The 15000-nt window shown below is 43.4% G+C and overlaps 1 protein-coding gene across 6 annotated transcripts in view; it reads right to left on the reverse strand.

The window, feature by feature from the left end:
- LOC110532858 (dachshund homolog 2) overlaps positions 1–15000 on the reverse strand; it is a 64348-nt gene that overhangs the window by 5432 nt on the left and 43916 nt on the right. For 4 of the 6 annotated variants that reach the window (XM_036958345.2, XM_036958344.2, XM_036958343.2 and 1 more), the window contains exons 3-5: positions 10205–10345; positions 5098–5267; positions 4089–4266 (exon numbers count right to left, since the gene is read on the reverse strand). In XM_036958345.2, the coding sequence (XP_036814240.2) occupies positions 4089–4266; positions 5098–5267; positions 10205–10345 (489 nt within the window). The remainder of the gene's footprint in view (positions 1–4088; positions 4267–5097; positions 5268–10204; positions 10346–15000) is intronic. The other 2 variants (XM_090213342.1, XM_036958346.2) reach the window with 1 other exon arrangement.

Raw genomic sequence — 15000 nt, forward strand, 5'->3', positions numbered from 1 at the left:
AAGAGAGAGAGAGAGAGAGAGAGAGAGAGAGAGAGAGAGACAGAGAGACAGAGAGACAGAGAGAGAGAGAGAGAGAGAGAGAGAGAGAGAGAGAGAGAGACAGAGAGACAGAGAGACAGAGAGACAGAGAGAGAGAGAGAGAGAGAGAGAGAGAGGTACAGTATATAAGTATTATGTACAGTCCTACAGACAGTAGTCAGACCTAGAGGGCTGTTGAGGTGATGGTATTACTGCCACTCCAGCAGTCACGAGTCATCACCGCAGCAAAATTTGACGTGACTCAAACCTTCACTTATGCACTCCGGACACGCATTGGTATGGTAGTACCCAGTTGGCTAACGATCATCAGGTTCTAATGACCTGGTACTCAGGGCTCTATCGTCCCTCCATCAGGTCCTAATGGCCTGGTACTCAGGGCTCTACTGTCCCTCCATCAGGTCCTAATGGCCTGGTAGTCAGTGCTCTATTGTCCCTCCATCAGGTCCTAATGGTCTGGTACTCAGGGCTCTATTGTCCCTCCATCAGGTCCTAATGGCCTGGTACTCAGGGCTCTATTGACCCTCCATCAGGTCCTAATGGCCTGGTACTCAGGGCTCTACTGTCTCTCCATCAGGTCCTAATGGCCTGGTAGTCAGTGCTCTATTGTCCCTCCATCAGGTCCTAATTGTCTGGTACTCAGGGCTCTATTGTCCCTCCATCAGGTCCTAATGGCCTGGTACTCAGGGCTCTATTGACCCTCCATCAGGTCCTAATGGCCTGGTACTCAGGGCTCTATTGACCCTCCATCAGGTCCTAATGACCTGGTACTCAGGGCTCTATTGACCCTCCATCAGGTCCTAATGACCTGGTACTCAGGTCTCTATTGTCCCTCCATCAGGTCCTAATGGCCTGGTACTCAGGGCTCTACTGACCCTCCATCAGGTCCTAATGACCTGGTACTCAGGGCTCTATTGACCCTCCATCAGGTCCTAATGGCCTGGTACTCAGGGCTCTATTGTCCCTCCATCAGGTCCTAATGGCCTGGTACTCAGGGCTCTATTGTCCCTCCATCAGGTCCTAATGACCTGGTACTCAGGGCTCTATTGACCCTCCATCAGGCCCTAATGGCCTGGTACTCAGGGCTCTATTGTCCCTCCATCAAGTCCTAATGGTCTGGTACTCAGGGCTCTATTGTCCCTCCATCAGGTCCTAATGGCCTGGTACTCAGGGCTCTATTGTCCCTCCATCAGGTCCTAATGACCTGGTACTCGGGTCTCTATTGTCCCTCCATCAGGTCCTAATGGCCTGGTACTCAGGGCTCTACTGACCCTCCATCAGGTCCTAATGACCTGGTACTCAGGGCTCTATTGACCCTCCATCAGGTCCTAATGGCCTGGTACTCAGGGCTCTATCGTCCCTCCATCAGGTCCTAATGGTCTGGTACTCAGGTCTCTATTGTTCCTCCATCAGGTCCTAATGGCCTGGTACTCAGGGCTCTATTGTCCCTCCATCAGGTCCCTCCATCAAAACAGTATCGCTGTGATGATCAATTTGAAGAAAGAGGTTCAACAGCAGGTTGAAACTGAGTGTAAAACATGGTCGTGGTGGACGTTGTTTCAAAGCCTAACACAATGAAATGGACATCGCTATCTAAGGTGATGATTCATTCAAAACGCCCATAATACATAATACAGTTTAGGCATACTAAACATACTAAACATACTAAACATACTAAACATACATATGAGCCCAAGCCCGGGAAAATACTGAACTCATATTATTGTGCCGTTACACAACACATTACACTAAACTACTTTAATATATCTTTGGGAGACTCCCGAGTGGCTTCGCATTGCAGTGCTAGAGGCGTCACTACAGACCCTGGTTCGATTCCAGGCTGTATCACAGCGGTATAAGGCAAGGCAGTGCTAGAGGCGTCACTACAGTCCCTGGTTCTATTCCAGGCTGTATCACAGCGGTATAAGGCAAGGCAGTTCTAGAGGCGTCACTACAGACCCTGGTTCTATTCCAGGCTGTATCACAGCGGTATAAGGCAGTTCTAGAGGCGTCACTACAGACCCTGGTTCTATTCCAGGCTGTATCACAGCGGTATAAGGCAGTTCTAGAGGCGTCACTACAGACCCTGGTTCGATTCCAGGCTGTATCACAGCGGTATAAGGCAGTTCTAGAGGCGTCACTACAGACCCTGGTTCGATTCCAGGCTGTATCACAGCGGTATAAGGCAGTTCTAGAGGCGTCACTACAGACCCTGGTTCGATTCCAGGCTGTATCACAGCGGTATAAGGCAGTTCTAGAGGCGTCACTACAGACCCTGGTTCGATTCCAGGCTGTATCACAGCGGTATGAGGCAAAACCTTGTGATGGTGTATATTAAATAGATTTATTTAAATGTATTTTTATTTTTTATGTAGATGTTTGAAAGGCATCAGCGGCTTGTAGACCCGGAGATGATAAACATGTTAACAAGGCAGTCAATTACCGTGAGATCTGTTGTATTCAAGACACGGTTACCTACAACTACAAACATAGGTATGTTTTTGGGTTATTACATTTTTTTTCTTCTAAACAACCCACAATGCACTATTTCTCAACGTCATATGGAGAATCTACTCTGTGCTACCGAGCTCGTATGCTAGCTCGGTAGCTGGCGCAAGCTAGCATCCTCAAGCTCTTCACGGAAATTAATGCTGTGTCATCTAGTGGGAACCCATTAGCATGGCAGGTGTAACAGTATAGCTTCCTTCCCTCTCCTCGCCCCTACCTGGGCTCGAACCAGGGACCCTCTGCACACATCAACAACTGCCTCCCACAAAGCATCGTTACCTATCGCTCCACAAAAGCCGCGCCTCTTGTAAAGCAAGGGAAACAACTACTCCAAGTCTCAGAGCGAGGGACGTCACCGATTGAAACGCTATTAGCGCGCACCCCGCTAACTAGCTAGCCATTTCATACTGGTTACACCAGCACCACCGCTAACTAGCTAGCCGTTTCACACTGGTTACACCAGCACCACCGCTAACTAGCTAGCCGTTTCACACTGGTTACACCAGCACCACCGCTAACTAGCTAGCCGTTTCATACTGGTTACACAGGCTCTGGTGCTTTCTTGCTGTGGGCTCCAAAAAAAAAACAGCCATCAATCTGTAAGTCTCTGCTCTCTCTTTGCTTTTGATCTGCGGTTTTAGTTGTATTGTGTTAGTTGTGTTCTAGATGGTGGTTGGCTAAGCCTGGCTAGGCTAATAGCTATTTGGCTAAATAGCTAATGTTAGCTGGCTGGCTGGCTAGGCTAATAGCTATTTGGCTAAATAGTTTGTGTTAGCTGGCTGGCTAGGCTAATAGCTATTTGGCTAAATAGTTTGTGTTAGCTGCCTGGCTAGGCTAATAGCTATCTGGCTAAATAGTTAATGTTAGCTGCCTGGCTAGGCTAATAGCTATTTGGCTAAATAACTAATGTTAGCTGGCTGGCTAGGCTAATAGCTATTTGGCTAAATAGTTCATTGGAAGCATCACTTGAGTGGGTTCAGTCACTGACGTGATCTTCCTGTCTGGGTTGGCGCCCCCCCTTGGGTTGTGCCGTGGCGGAGATCTTTGTGGGCTATACTCAGCCTTGTCTCAGGATGGTAAGTTGGTGGTTGAAGATATCCCTCTAGTGGTGTGGGGGCTGTGCTTTGGCAAAGTGAGTGGGGTTATATCCTTCCTGTTTGGCCCTGTCCGGGGGTGTCATCGGATGGGGCCACAGTGTCTCCTGACCCCCCCTGTCTCAGCCTCCAGTATTTATGCTGCAGTAGTTTATGTGTCGGGGGGCTAGGGTCAGTTTGTTATATCGGGAGTACTTCTCCTGGTAGCAACTGGATGTAAATCGAGGTGTAACTTTGCATTGAGACTTTTGATGAGTACACTAATGTAAATCCATATGTGGTGACGTTTATGCAACCTACCCTTTAACATTGATGAGGTTGCCTTTAATTCCAATTAACATAACGAGTGATGATCAGAACACGATATAATTCACTGGGTCATTCAGCCGGAAGGAATTGCCATATCACCTGTAGGGTGTGTGTGTGTGTGTGTGTGTCAGAGAGACTCACCTCTCACTCTGTCTATTTTATTCACTAATATTTGTCTTTCAGTAACATCTCTATCGACAGTTAGACGGTCTGGTGAGCTGGATGTTGTAGAGCTGGGCTGTGAGGACTGCTGGGACAACAGAGGTGTGTGTATGTCGTCGACAGAAGGAGATGGGGAAGGACTGTCACACACACGCTCCTAGACAGCGAGAGAGAGTGAGCGCAAGAGAGAGAGAGTGAGAGCGAGAGAGAACAAGAGAGAGTGAGAGCGAGAGAGAGACCAAGAGAGAGTGAGAGTGAGAGAGAGAGAGAGAGAGCAAGAGAGCAAGAGCGAGTGAGAGCGAGAGAGAGAGAGAGAGAAAGCGAGAGAGAGCGAGAGCAAGAGAGAGTGAGAGCGAGAGAGAGCAAGAGAGAGTGAGAGCGAGAGAGAGTGAGAGCGAGAGAGAGCAAGAGAGAGTGAGAGCGAGAGAGCAAGAGAGAGTGAGAGCAAGAGAGCGAGAGAGAGCAAGAGAGAGCAAGAGAGAGCGAGAGCGAGAGAGCGAGAGAGCAAGAGAGAGTGAGAGCGAGAGCAAGAGAGTGAGAGCGAGAGAGCGAGAGAGAGCAAGAGAGAGTGAGAGCGAGAGCAAGAGCAAGAGAGAGTGAGAGCAAGAGAGAGTGAGAGCGAGAGAGAGCAAGAGAGAGTGAGAGCGAGAGAGCAAGAGAGAGTGAGAGCGAGAGAGAGCAAGAGAGAGTGAGAGTGAGAGAGCAAGAGAGAGTGAGAGCGAGAGAGAGCGAGAGCGAGAGAGAGCGAGAGAGCAAGAGAGCGAGAGAGAGAGCGAGCAAGAGAGCGAGATAGAGCAAAGACAGAGAGAGACACAGAGACAGAGAGCAAGACAGAGACAGAGACACACAGAGAAAAGAGAGACAAAGAGAGACAAAGAGACCGAGAGTTAAGTAAAGTAGTCATATTAAATAACTGCAAATGTATATAATGTACACTCATATAACAGAAGGGTTTTGATGAGGTGTGTGTGTGTGTGTGTGTGTGTACCTTGACGATGGGGGCCTGGTGTGTGTATGTGAGCATCTGCGCGGCGGCCGCCATGTTAGCGATGGTGTTGAGGTGGTTCATCTGCGACATCGCCATGGCAACCGACGCCGGGGGCACCCGGACAGGAAGTAAGGGGTGGGTCATCATCACGAAGGGGAGGTCCTGGAGACCTGGAGAGAGGACAATAACACTGTGATAACAACATGACTGATGAAATCATCTCTCTCTGTCTGCAACGAGGTGTTGACAAATGAATTAATTTATTAGAGTGCTATTGGTTAATCCATCTACTGGAGAGCTATTGAGAATGAGAGCAAAGAAACAGATTTAATGGAAAGAGGGAAAACAACAGCAGAGGAGGAGCGAGGAGAGGAAGGGAGGAGCAAGGAGAGGAGTGGGGGTGGAGGGGAGGGGAGGAGGAGAAGAGAGGAGGATAGGAAAGAAGAGGAGGAGAGGAGGGGAGGGGAGAGCAGAGGAGGAGAGAGGAGAGAGGAGAGGAGGCGAGGGGGTGGAGGAGAGAGGAGAGGAGAGGAGAGAGGAGAGAGGGGCGGAGGAGCGAGGAGAGGAGGGAAGGGGGTGGAGGAGAGAGGAGAGGAGAGGAGAGAGGAGAGAGGGGCGGAGGAGCGAGGAGAGGAGGGAAGGGGGTGGAGGAGAGAGGAGAGGAGTAGGAGAGAGAAGAGGAGTAGAAGAGAGGTGGAATGAGGACAGGAGGGGAAGAGGGGTGGAGGAGTGAGGAGAGGTGAAGGAGAGAGAAGGAATGGTGGAATGAGTAGAGGAGCGAGGAGAGGAGGGGAAGAGGGGAGGAGAGAGGAGATGGGGAAGAGAGAGGACGGGTGGAGGAAAGAGGTGGAGGGGAGGAGAGGCGGGGACGGTTCGGGAAGAGAGGAGAGGGGAGAAATATATGATGTCTCTCCATGTTGTAATCACAGTTGATATGTCTCTTCATGTTATAATCACAGTTGATATGTCTCTCCATGTTGTAATCACAGTTGATATGTCTCTCCATGTTGTAATCAGTTGATATGTCTCTCCATGTTGTAATCACAGTTGATATGTCTCTCCACGTTGTAATCACAGTTGATATGTCTCTCCATGTTGTAATCAGTTGATATGTCTCTCCATGTTGTAATCAGTTGATATGTCTCTCCATGTTGTAATCACAGTTGATATGTCTCTCCATGTTGTAATCAGTTGATATGTCTCTCCACGTTGTAATCACAGTTGATATGTCTCTCCATGTTGTAATCACAGTTGATATGTCTCTCCATGTTGTAATCAGTTGATATGTCTCTCCACGTTGTAATCAGTTGATATGTCTCTCCATGTTGTAATCACAGTTGATATGTCTCTCCATGTTGTAATCACAGTTGATATGTCTCTCCATGTTGTAATCAGTTGATATGTCTCTCCATGTTGTAATCAGTTGATATGTCTCTCCATGTTGTAATCAGTTGATATGTCTCTCCATGTTGTAATCACAGTTGATATGTCTCTCCATGTTGTAATCAGTTGATATGTCTCTCCATGTTGTAATCAGTTGATATGTCTCTCCATGTTGTAATCACAGTTGATATGTCTCTCCATGTTATAATCACAGTTGATATGTCTCTCCATGTTGTAATCACAGTTGATATGTCTCTCCATGTTGTAATCAGTTGATATGTCTCTCCATGTTGTAATCAAAGTTGATATGTCTCTCCACGTTGTAATCACAGTTGATATGTCTCTCCATGTTGTAATCAGTTGATATGTCTCTCCATGTTGTAATCAGTTGATATGTCTCTCCATGTTGTAATCAGTTGATATGTCTCTCCATGTTGTAATCAGTTGATATGTCTCTCCATGTTGTAATCACAGTTGATATGTCTCTCCATGTTATAATCAGTTGATATGTCTCTCCATGTTGTAATCACAGTTGATATGTCTCTCCATGTTGTAATCACAGTTGATATGTCTCTCCATGTTGTAATCAGTTGATATGTCTCTCCACGTTGTAATCACAGTTGATATGTCTCTCCATGTTGTAATCAGTTGATATGTCTCTCCATGTTGTAATCAGTTGATATGTCTCTCCATGTTGTAATCACAGTTGATATGTCTCTCCATGTTATAATCACAGTTGATATGTCTCTCCATGTTGTAATCACAGTTGATATGTCTCTCCATGTTGTAATCAGTTGATATGTCTCTCCATGTTGTAATCAAAGTTGATATGTCTCTCCACGTTGTAATCACAGTTGATATGTCTCTCCATGTTGTAATCAGTTGATATGTCTCTCCATGTTGTAATCAGTTGATATGTCTCTCCATGTTGTAATCAGTTGATATGTCTCTCCATGTTGTAATCAGTTGATATGTCTCTCCATGTTGTAATCACAGTTGATATGTCTCTCCATGTTATAATCAGTTGATATGTCTCTCCATGTTGTAATCACAGTTGATATGTCTCTCCATGTTGTAATCACAGTTGATATGTCTCTCCATGTTGTAATCAGTTGATATGTCTCTCCATGTTGTAATCAGTTGATATGTCTCTCCATGTTGTAATCACAGTTGATATGTCTCTCCATGTTGTAATCAGTTGATATGTCTCTCCATGTTGTAATCAGTTGATATGTCTCTCCACGTTGTAATCACAGTTGATATGTCTCTCCATGTTGTAATCACAGTTGATATGTCTCTCCATGTTGTAATCAGTTGATATGTCTCTCCATGTTGTAATCACAGTTGATATGTCTCTCCACGTTGTAATCACAGTTGATATGTCTCTCCATGTTGTAATCAGTTGATATGTCTCTCCATGTTGTAATCACAGTTGATATGTCTCTCCATGTTGTAATCACAGTTTATATGTCTCTCCATGTTGTAATCAGTTGATATGTCTCTCCACGTTGTAATCACAGTTGATATGTCTCTCCATGTTGTAATCAGTTGATATGTCTCTCCATGTTGTAATCACAGTTGATATGTCTCTCCATGTTGTAATCAGTTGATATGTCTCTCCATGTTGTAATCACAGTTGATATGTCTCTCCATGTTGTAATCACAGTTGATATGTCTCTCCATGTTGTAATCAGTTGATATGTCTCTCCATGTTGTAATCAGTTGATATGTCTCTCCATGTTGTAATCACAGTTGATATGTCTCTCCATGTTGTAATCACAGTTGATATGTCTCTCCATGTTGTAATCAGTTGATATGTCTCTCCATGTTGTAATCACAGTTGATATGTCTCTCCATGTTGTAATCACAGTTGATATGTCTCTCCATGTTGTAATCAGTTGATATGTCTCTCCATGTTGTAATCACAGTTGATATGTCTCTCCATGTTGTAATCAGTTGATATGTCTCTCCACGTTGTAATCACAGTTGATATGTGTCTCCATGTTGTAATCACAGTTGATATGTCTCTCCATGTTGTAATCAGTTGATATGTCTCTCCATGTTGTAATCACAGTTGATATGTCTCTCCATGTTGTAATCAGTTGATATGTCTCTCCATGTTATAATCACAGTTGATATGTCTCTCCATGTTGTAATCACAGTTGATATGTCTCTCCATGTTGTAATCAGTTGATATGTCTCTCCATGTTGTAATCAGTTGATATGTCTCTCCATGTTGTAATCACAGTTGATATGTCTCTCCATGTTGTAATCAGTTGATATGTCTCTCCATGTTATAATCACAGTTGATATGTCTCTCCATGTTGTAATCACAGTTGATATGTCTCTCCATGTTGTAATCACAGTTGATATGTCTCTCCATGTTGTAATCACAGTTGTTTAGACCACATGAGACAGAACAAGAAAACAACATGGAGGAGGAGAGAAGGACATTATCCCTCTCTAAATGTAGTATTCACAGTGAAAACAACATGGAGGAGGAGAGAAGGACATTATCCCTCTCTAAATGTAGTACTCACAGTGAAAACAACATGGAGGAGGAGATAAGGACATTATCCCTCTCTAAATGTAGTACTCACAGTGAAAACAACATGGAGGAGGAGAGAAGGACATTATCCCTCTCTAAATGTAGTACTCACAGTGAAACAACATGGAGAGAAGATAAATATATACAGTATATTCCTTTAGTACTCACAGTGAAACAACATGGAGAGAAGATAAATATATACAGTATATTCCTTTAGTACTCACAGTGAAACAACATGGAGAAAATATAAATGTATACAGTATATTCCTTTAGTACTCACAGTGAAACAACATGGAGAGAAGATAAATGTATACAGTATATTCCTTTAGTACTCACAGTGAAACAACATGGAGAGAAGATAAATGTATACAGTATATTCCTTTAGTACTCACAGTGAAACAACATGGAGAAAATATAAATATATACAGTATATTCCTTTAGTACTCACAGTGAAACAACATGGAGAAAATATAAATATATACAGTATATTCCTTTAGTACTCACAGTGAAACAACATGGAGAGAAGATAAATATATACAGTATATTCCTTTAGTACTCACAGTGAAACAACATGGAGAAAATATAAATATATACAGTATATTCCTTTAGTACTCACAGTGAAACAACATGGAGAGAAGATAAATGTATACAGTATATTCCTTTAGTACTCACAGTGAAACAACATGGAGAAAATATAAATATATACAGTATATTCCTTTAGTACTCACAGTGAAACAACATGGAGAGAAGATAAATATATACAGTATATTCCTTTAGTACTCACAGTGAAACAACATGGAGAAAATATAAATGTATACAGTATATTCCTTTAGTACTCACAGTGAAACAACATGGAGAGAAGATAAATGTATACAGTATATTCCTTTAGTACTCACAGTGAAACAACATGGAGAAAATATAAATATATACAGTATATTCCTTTAGTACTCACAGTGAAACAACATGGAGAGAAGATAAATATATACAGTATATTCCTTTAGTACTCACAGTGAAACAACATGGAGAGAAGATAAATATATACAGTATATTCCTTTAGTACTCACAGTGAAACAACATGGAGAGAAGATAAATATATACAGTATATTCCTTTAGTACTCACAGTGAAACAACATGGAGAAAATATAAATATATACAGTATATTCCTTTAGTACTCACGGTTGGCCAGTAGTTGTTTCTGTAGTGAGTTCACCTGGTTGTTAAGACTCTGTTGTCCCCCCATCCCTATTCTGCCCACCCCACCACCTCCAGACAGGGGCGACACCAGCCTCTCCTTATCCCAGGAACACTCACTCCCTCCTGGGGAGGAAAACAGACACACGGGGGGGGGGGGGGGGGGGGACTTCCATGAACCAGGATACTACCGCCAGCTCATTCAGTTACATTGTTTCTCATCCTGATGTGAAATACGGGCATAACTTTGATCTTTAACAATGCAAACACTTGACTTAAAGCATTCAGGTATAACGAACCCTCATAGCAGTGCCTCAACCCTCACAGCTGTGACTCAGCCCTCACAGTGACTCAGCCCTCATAGCAGTGACTCAACCCTCATAGTGACTCAACCCTCACAGCAGTGACTCATCCCTCACAGCTGTGACTCAGCCCTCACAGTGCCTCAACCCTCATAGTGCCTCAACTCTCACAGCAGTGACTCAGCCCTCATAGTGCCTCATCCCTCATAGTGACTCAACTCTCACAGCAGTGACTCAGCCCTCATAGTGCCTCATCCCTCATAGTGACTCAACCCTCACAGCAGTGACTCAATTCTCACAGCAGCAGTGACTCAGCCCTCACAGCAATGACTAAACCCTCACAGCAGTACCTCAACTCTCACAGCAGTGACTCAACCCTCATTTCCCACATTTTGTTACGTTACAGCCTTTTTATAAAATTGATTAAATATTTGATTTCCCTCAGCAATCGACAAACAATACCTTAATAATTACTAATTACTTAATACTTTACTTAAAATAATGTTTTGGCTTTGTCATTATGGGGTATTGTGATGTCATTATGGGGTATTGTGATGTCCTTATGGGGTATTGTGATGTCATTATGGGGTATTGTATAGTCATTACGGGGTATTGTATAGTCATTACGGGGTATTGTATAGTCATTACGGGGTATTGTATAGTCATTACGGGGTATTGTATAGTCATTACGGGGTATTGTGATGTCATTACGGGGCATTGTGATGTCTTTACGGGGCATTGTGATGTCTTTACGGGGTATTGTGATGTCATTACGGTGTATTGTGATGTCATTATGGGGTATTGTGATGTCATTACGGTGTATTGTGATGTCATTACGGGGCATTGTGATGTCTTTACGGGGTATTGTGATGTCATTACGGTGTATTGTGATGTCATTATGGGGTATTGTGATGTCATTACGGTGTATTGTGATGTCATTACGGGGCATTCTGATGTCATTACGGTGTATTGTGATGTCATTACGGTGTATTGTGATGTCATTACGGGGTATTGTGATGTCATTACGGGGTATTGTGATGTCATTACGGGGCATTGTGATGTCTTTATGGGGTATTGTGATGTCATTACGGTGTATTGTGATGTCATTACGGTGTATTGTGATGTCATTACGGGGTATTGTGATGTCATTACGGTGTATTGTGATGTCATTATGGGGTATTGTGATGTCATTACGGTGTATTGTGATGTCATTACGGGGCATTGTGATGTCTTTATGGGGTATTGTGATGTCATTACGGTGTATTGTGATGTCATTACGGGGCATTGTGATGTCATTACGGTGTATTGTGATGCCATTATGGGGTGTTGTGATGTCATTATGGGGCATTGTGATGTCATTATGGGGTATTGTGATGTCATTACGGGGTATTGTGATGTCATTACGGGGTATTGTGTGTAGACTGATGAGGGGAAAAAATATTTGATCAATTTTAGAATAAGTAACAAATAAGTAACAAAATGTGGGAAAAGTCAAGGGGTCTGAAAACTTTCAGAATGCACTGTAGATTCATTGACTAAGAAGTTGACTGAACCCCTAGAATCATTCTAGATTCATTCACTAAGAAGTTGACTGAACACTTAGATTCATTCACCAGGAAGTTGACTGAACCCATCAATTCATTCACCAGGAAGTTGACTGAACCCCTAGATTAATTCACTAGGAAGTTGACTGAACTCCTAGATTCATTCACCAGGAAGTTGACTGAACCCCTAGATTAATTCACAAGGGAGTTGATTGAACCCCTAGATTAATTCACTAGGAAGTTGACTGAACCCCGAGAGTCATTCACTAAGAAGTTGACCGAACCCCTAGATTCATTCACTAGGAAGTTGACTGAACCCCTAGATTAATTCACTAGGAAGTTGACTGAACTCCTAGATTCATTCACCAGGAAGTTGACTGAACCCCTAGATTCATTCATTAGGGAGTTGACTGAACTCCTAGATTCATTCACTAGGAAGTTGACTGAACCCCTAGATTCATTCACTAGGAAGTTGACTGAACCCCTAGATTCACTAGGAAGTTGACTGAACCCCTAGATTAATTCACTAGGAAGTTGACTGAACTCCTAGATTCATTCACCAGGAAGTTGACTGAACCCCTAGATTCATTCACCAGGAAGTTGACTGAACCCCTAGATTCATTCACCAGGAAGTTGACTGAACCCCTAGATTCATTCACCAGGAAGTTGACTGAACCCCGAGAGTCATTCACTAGGAAGTTGACTGAACCCCTAGATTCATTCACTAGGAAGTTGACTGAACCCCAAGATTCATTTTTCCTGTTCTGTCATTATTCTCATTATTTTGTGTTTGTGATCCCTTCATTCTCTAACTGGGATATTGTGAGGAGTCCATGTCCATGCCTGGACTGTATCGGAGAGGATGGGCTGACAACAATAACAACACAATTTATTTGGTGAGAAAAAAATGTGTCTGTTGAATAACATAATGTGTTGAGTGAAATGTAACTGAAGGAGAACAAGAGAGAGTGAAAAGGATAGGTTGAATAACAAGACAGTAACACTAAGCAAAGAAGACAGAGAGAGAGAGAAAGAGAGAGAGAGAGAGAGAGAGATAGAGAGAAAGCGTGAGTGAGAGCGTGAGAGAGAGAGAGAGAGAGAGAGCGTGAGAGAGAGCATGAGAGAAAGTGTGAGAGAGAGAGCGAGAGAAAGAGAAAGAGAGCAAGAGAGAGAGAAAGAGAGAGAGAGCAAGAGAGAGAGAGAGAGAGAGAAAGAGCGTGAGAGAGAGCGTGAGAGAGAGAGAGAGAGAACATCTGTAGGGCCCTCTTCATCTTCCCTCGTTCTTCACTTGTTTAAGCAGCAGAGGGGATGAGACCCAGGGTGAGACCCGGGATGGGACCCGGGGTGAGACCCGGGATGAGACCCGGGGTGAGACACAGGATGAGACCCGGGATGAGACCCGGGGTGAGACCCGGGATGGGACCCGGGGGTGAGACCCAGGAAGAGACCCGGGGTGAGACCCAGGATGGGACCCGGGGTGAGACCCAGGATGAGACCCGGGGTGAGACCCAAGATGAGACCCGGGGTGAGACCCAGGATGGGACCCGGGGTGAGACCCAGGATGAGACCCGGGGTGAGACCCAGCTGTCAGTTACAGCTTTCTTTCACAAACAAGTAGATAACACACTGTTCAGAAAGACTGAATAACACACTGTTCAGAAAGACTGTAAACACTGTTCAGAAAGACTGAATATCACACCGTTCAGAAAGACTGAATATCACACTGTTCAGAAAGACTGAATATCACACTGTTCAGAAAGACTGTAAACACTGTTCAGAAAGACTGTAAACACTGTTCAGAAAGACTGTAAACACTGTTCAGAAAGACTGAATAACACACCGTTCAGAAAGACTGTAAACACTGTTCAGAAAGACTGAATATCACACCGTTCAGAAAGACTGAATATCACACTGTTCAGAAAGACTGAATATCACACTGTTCAGAAAGACTGAATAACACACTGTTCAGAAAGACTGAATAACACACTGTTCAGAAAGACTGAATATCACACTGTTCAGAAAGACTGAATATCACAATGTTCAGAAAGACTGAATATCACACTGTTCAGAAAGACTGAATAACACTGTTCAGAAAGACTGAATATCACACTGTTCAGAAAGACTATAAACACTGTTCAGAAAGACTGTAAACACTGTTCAGAAAGACTGTAAACACTGTTCAGAAAGACTGTAAACACTGTTCAGAAAGACTGAATAACACACTGTTCAGAAAGACTGTAAACACTGTTCAGAAAGACTGTAAACACTGTTCAGAAAGACTGAATATCACACTGTTCAGAAAGACTGAATATCACACTGTTCAGAAAGACTGTAAACACTGTTCAGAAAGACTGTAAACACTGTTCAGAAAGACTGAATATCACACTGTTCAGAAAGACTGAATATCACACTGTTCAGAAAGACTGAATATCACACCGTTCAGAAAGACTGAATAACACACTGTTCAGAAAGACTGAATAACACACTGTTCAGAAAGACTGAATATCACAATATTCAGAAAGACTGAATAACACACTGTTCAGAAAGACTGAATAACACACTGTTCAGAAAGACTGAATAACACACTGTTCAGAAAGACTGAATATCACACTGTTCAGAAAGACTGAATATCACACTGTTCAGAAAGACTGAATAAACACACTGTTCAGAAAGACTGTAAACACTGTTCAGAAAGACTGAATAACACACTGTTCAGAAAGACTGAATAAACACACTGTTCAGAAAGACTGAATAACACACTGTTCAGAAAGACTGAATAACACACTGTTCAGAAAGACTGAATAACACACTGTTCAGAAAGACTGAATATCACACTGTTCAGAAAGACTGAATATCACACTGTTCAGAAAGACTGAATAACACACTGTTCAGAAAGACTGAATATCACACTGTTCAGAAAGACTGAATATCACAC

Source organism: Oncorhynchus mykiss, chromosome 21, assembly GCF_057628025.1.
Source record: "Oncorhynchus mykiss isolate SJ-2025 chromosome 21, ASM5762802v1, whole genome shotgun sequence".
Classification (NCBI taxonomy): Eukaryota; Metazoa; Chordata; class Actinopteri; order Salmoniformes; family Salmonidae; genus Oncorhynchus; species Oncorhynchus mykiss.